Genomic DNA, 5,328 nt, shown 5'->3' on the forward strand with positions numbered 1-5,328 from the left:
AACCCAAAGGTCATTAAGCTCCGCCCACCGAGTCTCAGTGCTATTGCAAAATGTCTGGTGCCATCTGATGCTTAAATAGTGAGGTTAGTCGAGTTTAATGGCTCCACTTTAGTGGTGCAGCCAAATCAGATCATGATCCCAAACTGAGCTGCCCCCAGGAGGGGTAAAAGCACATCAGAAATGGAAAGGTTGCTTTTCCGACTGAACTTTCTCCCGGCACTACCTTTATCATGCTTGCTTTTTTTTTCAGTGTGAGCTCTTGTCCTCGCCGTACATGGTGTATGCAAATAAGGGCTCGCACACGCACAAGTTGCCCCTACATAACCTTGAACTTTCAAGGCCAGTGCTCTGCGCATTGCTGCCCCAGTCAAGTGCAGTTATCAATAGCCTACTAGACTTAGATAAGCGGGGCGGCAGCAGTGGCGGGCACGAATAGGCGGCTGTGTTGCCAAGACGGTAGGCGTGTTGTCGAAGATACGTCACCATATCGTTCCCAGTCACGTCTTTGTCTGGATTGGACTCCCTTTCCACGTATATGAACAGGTGAGTTAATCGTGCTATATTTAGGGCTGTGGTTAGGCACAGTGTGAGAATGCACATACTGGTGGATTTGGCTCCGACTACAAGCGTCAGGCTGTGTTGTAGCTAGACAGGTGTTGGCTCGTCGCTGCGGCAGGAAACGGCGTGAACGGAATTCGCGGTAAACAGCGGCATTTCGATACCAACAGGATCTTGTATGAGTACTCTATTTTACCTTTTATCTCAGCATAATGTTGTAGGTGCTTTCTGTAACATTGTGTTTTTGTGTGATTCGTTCAATGACATGTAAATATCTATTGACTGTAGATAAAATCAGCCATAAAGTCACAAGGTCAAGGTAAAAGAATAAATATGTTCTTCGGATAGGATTTGCCTAGGAAGTGTGTCTTTCAGAGGGTGTGTATGGAGAAGATACAGCTACCAGGTATATATAAGTACATAGGGCACCTGTAGAGTTTCAAAGATGTGGCTGGGAAATCCTTACAGTGTGATAAAAATGCAGGATATACATTCATTTACAAGCTTCCCCATTCGAAATGAGTACGTGTCACCCTCTTGTGAACATCCTGTTGGCTAACTATAAATATTGCATTTTCCTACAGAATGTTTGTTGTTAACAATATGCAACCAGACTTTCAGAAATAGGGGTATTAAAGTTCAGATTTTACAAAAAACATACCCATTTACAACGCTACTGTACCTTTATCCACGTTGTAACCTACATCAGCTGTTATACCAAACATTAATATTTGAAAGTATGAGGTAACCTGTATCTGTTGTTACAGCAGACTTCAACATTTTCAAAATTTTGCAGTTTCAAACCACCATCAGTTGACGTACCCAGTTTTTAATAACAACGGACATAGGTTACTCCATGGATAAAGGTGAACAAACGTTATATCTGCTAAACCTAAAGACACCTGCATGCAGGTAGACCATCAGGCTATCATCTTCTGCTTTTACACTTACCAGATAATTATTCTAGACTCAGATTCTATTTTACTTTTCTTGTCTTGATAACTTCATTGGGTGAACAACTGTCATACATAATGTAGTTGTAACAGTTACCTTTTTGTAAAATATGTTTTGAGGGTGGATGTATTTGTTATTTCTAATGCCAGTGAGCCAGCCAAGCAACTTAATATATTGAGCCAGTGCTTTGTTTACAAAGGAAAAAAAATAATGGGATGTATCACAGATGAGAGGCATTGTAGGCTAAAATTAGTCAGCTTAGATGGGAAGGTATGGTGTCATTAAAAGCATTATCAAGTGAGATTTCCTCTGCAGTGATGATATTTCATTATCTGTCATAGACAGGTCAAGATACAAGCTAATATCATGGCTCGAACTACTTTATCTCTGCGGAATATTACCAGAGGATCTGCATGTAGGGGTAAAAAAAAAAGTTTTACGATGAATTCTTTAGAACCCCCTTGTATTTATGTTAAAATAAAGAAAGGCAATTATGCACGATTTGAACGCCACGCTTCAAATTATGTAAATGGAACAGCTTATCCAACGAATTATGGTCAATTAAAATAGGCTGCCTACACCTCACAGAAAAGGGGCATGGGTGATACCAACACCAACTCATTTAGATTCCCTCTCAAGAATGTCAATAGCAAGGATAGATATTTTAGGTACAAAATGTCACATAGTATTACATGTTTTGTATTAATTTTGATAAAGGGCAATATTAATTATTATGTACGACAAATGGTACAATGTAAAATAATTCCTATCTGTTATTAAATTTAATAATCATGACTTGTTAGGAGCAATAGTCAGGTAATTTTATTTGCATGATCAAGATGTAAAAATCAACACACTGATAATAAATCAACCGGAGAAAAGTTAATATGTAGCCTGTAGCAATTGTATGTAATACATGCAATTATGAAGTACATGTATTTAAATCCCATTGTGGTGGTGTGGTGGTGACAGTGGAGCTAACATAGTACATAATGCACACTACACAGATTTTGTCACAAACATATCCGTGACACAGTATAATTTTCATTGTTTTTCATGATCTGCCTATACTATTTGATCTTCATCGATTTGGTGGTGAAAATAACAGGAAGATAAGAACATGTTTGTCTGTGTTGATTGGCTAGACACAACACAAGGTCACTTTTCTGGTTACTTATCCCCCCTACACCTTCTCAAGGTTATCTTGTTTTCTGAATTCCTGCTATAGACGGGGCTGTTAGAGCGTGAAGCAGACAAATGACATTGTCCTTGAGTATGGCTGCTGTTGATGTGGCTTGCCTCCGGTAAACTGCGAGCGGATTGCGCCCGAAAAAGAAAGGAAGGCCGCTTTTCCCAGACACTCACACTCAGTCCATTATACCCCTGGGCAATAGCAATTGCCATAATTGAATTTTCAGACGATACAAAGAGTCTGGATTATCAACATGTTGTGGTAATAGCCAACATTTACTGACATAATTTTACACTTTTTTGAGGGGGGGGGGCAGTGATTGCAGAGAACCTCAAATTTCTTTGGTATATCAGGCCACTTTCACAATAATATATTGCTGAACATGACCAGCAAATTGTATTTGCTCACCCCAACGTCTACTCAACTTTTGATTTACATTGCCCTCACAAAAGCGTTCCGCAGAAGGTGTATTGTTAATGTTGATGCTTAGGTATGGGTGGGTCTAGGTTGTTTCTTAAACAATAGGATTATTTACACATGGGGTTCGTTGTTTGTTATGTGCATGACGTAGCATGTTTCCTGTTAGGTACATATTTTAGAGAGAACAATCTATGTTCACAGAGAGTTTTGTATTAGCACAAGATTCAGTTAACTTGAGAATTAACTTGTTCTACTATATATTTGTTTGCTAAGATGATGGTGTGATTTTCATATCACATTTCCCCTAATGTTTCCACTTGTTTGTCAGCTAGTGTTTTCAATTGCTGCTCCTATGGGGGGATCTGTACATGTTTGTCGACAAATCACATCAATGGCAAGCTGTATACAGTATTTTCTAATTGGAGACCACAAAACATTTATAATGGAAGCATTTTTTGTTATAAACGTCTTTGATTTCTGAAAGAAAAGGTTCTTACCAGTGAACATTACTTCCATGCTGGAGGTACAGTATGTAAAAAGCAGCTGAAGTAGATCAGACAAGGCAACAGCAAGATTGAAGAATAATTGGACAGGCATTATCTGGGCGCAAGCCACCCACTGACAATAGGTGGTAAGGACAGCATTAAGTAGTCAGCTCTTGACAGGTGCATGTGTAGAGACATCATGTTGTATACTAATGAGGGAAGACAAGCTGTGATATCGCAGTTGTCACGTGTACATATAGGCTGTCTTGTCTGATTTCTACCAGGGTATGCAGTAGTTAGCATATGGGACATATTGTACCACCAATCTCTGTCGAAAAAGGTACGTTTTTTGGCTCCAACTCCAACATTTCCTTTTTTTGTCTTTGTTGCTGCAGTTCTATCAGCCGGTGATCAACAGACAGAAACCTACATGAAGATGGCGTATTCCAAGAAGGACCTGTGCTGCCAATGCGTCCCAACAAAAGCCACCAACACGATGCTCTACTCCCTTCTGATGGACCCGCAGCGAAGACCCAGTTCCACAGGATCGTCCTGTTGCCACAGCAACACGGAAAGTGAGACTGATCCCCAGCAGGGCGTTTTGGACCTTTCCATGCGGAATTCGCAACAAAAGCACAGATCTTCGGAGTCGTCGGACAGTGAGAAACCAGCGACAGTATTACACAGACTCGCTCCCGAGCACTACGCCATGATACACCACGCAGCGTCACAAGTTTTGATCCAGACCATTGATTTCATGAGGAAGTTGCCGGCGTTCACGTACCTTCCACCCAACGACCAGATGCTGCTACTGATGCGGAGCTGGCACGAGATTGTTGCCATTGGGGTGGCGCAGGAGAAGGTTCCGATCGACACAGTTTCAGTCCCGGCACCTCCGTGCGAGTGTTGCACAGGTGCAGAAATGCACTGGGGAGGAACACCGCCGCCCACCCTAACAATGCCGGGGTGCATCCTGAGTTCGGACTTGGACGATATACAACAGTTCGTTATGAAGTACCAGTCGTTGGACTTAGACTGTAAAGAAGCAGCATATCTGAAAGCAGCTGTCCTCTTCACCCCAGGTGAGGAAATGTTATTCTTTGTCTTGTTCTCATGAACTTTAATTGCAAACACAGCAGCTGCATTTGAAACTGTTACTCCCAGTGTGGTGTTATCTGTGAGTTACTTGCTTTGTGGTTAAGGGTCATATTTTGGCTAACCAAAATGCCTGCTGGGTCAACCTCAATGCCAGTGGGGCAGCAGTTGACATTGATTCCTGTTTGCCACGCCCCTGTGCTGTCAGGCCCCACCAAAATAGGGTCAAGGACTTCCCCAACTTCCTGCTAACATGTGGCAGGCCTAGCTGGGTTCACCAGTTCACCCAAGAATAGAACAGCTAAGGCACCAAGACACAAACACCAAATGCAAAACAATAAGGCTGACTTCCATGGCGAATATCAAGACTTGCAGCTGTTACATCTTATCGATGTAGGGACAATGGGATTTTTTGTAAATGTTTGAATGAGGTACTAGTACTTAAATATGGTGAACAAGTTCAGAGCCTCTAAGGGCCAACTTAAGTAAAGAAATGTAAAGAAATGATAGCCGTTTCATGACTAACTTATTTGGCAATATTATCTTCTATATGTACGGAGGCATGATGACTATTGTTATTAAAAATGGAGGTTATATTTTAGGCAGCATTTGTGTGTGCTTGTG

The 5,328-nt window shown here is 41.4% G+C and overlaps 1 protein-coding gene across 3 annotated transcripts in view; it reads left to right on the forward strand.

The window, feature by feature from the left end:
* Positions 1–5,328, forward strand: part of LOC118410128 (nuclear receptor subfamily 0 group B member 1-like) — a 42,054-nt gene that overhangs the window by 19,450 nt on the left and 17,276 nt on the right. Inside the window, exons 1-2 of one of the 3 annotated variants that reach the window (XM_035811651.1) lie at positions 197–543; positions 4,005–4,691. In XM_035811651.1, coding sequence (XP_035667544.1) covers positions 4,040–4,691 — 652 coding nt within the window. In that variant the 5' untranslated portion in view covers positions 197–543; positions 4,005–4,039. Of the gene's footprint in view, positions 1–196; positions 544–630; positions 735–4,004; positions 4,692–5,328 lie in introns of those variants that run through there. The other 2 variants (XM_035811652.1, XM_035811650.1) reach the window with 2 other exon arrangements.

This window comes from Branchiostoma floridae, chromosome 2, assembly GCF_000003815.2.
Source record: "Branchiostoma floridae strain S238N-H82 chromosome 2, Bfl_VNyyK, whole genome shotgun sequence".
Lineage (NCBI taxonomy): Eukaryota > Metazoa > Chordata > Leptocardii > Amphioxiformes > Branchiostomatidae > Branchiostoma > Branchiostoma floridae.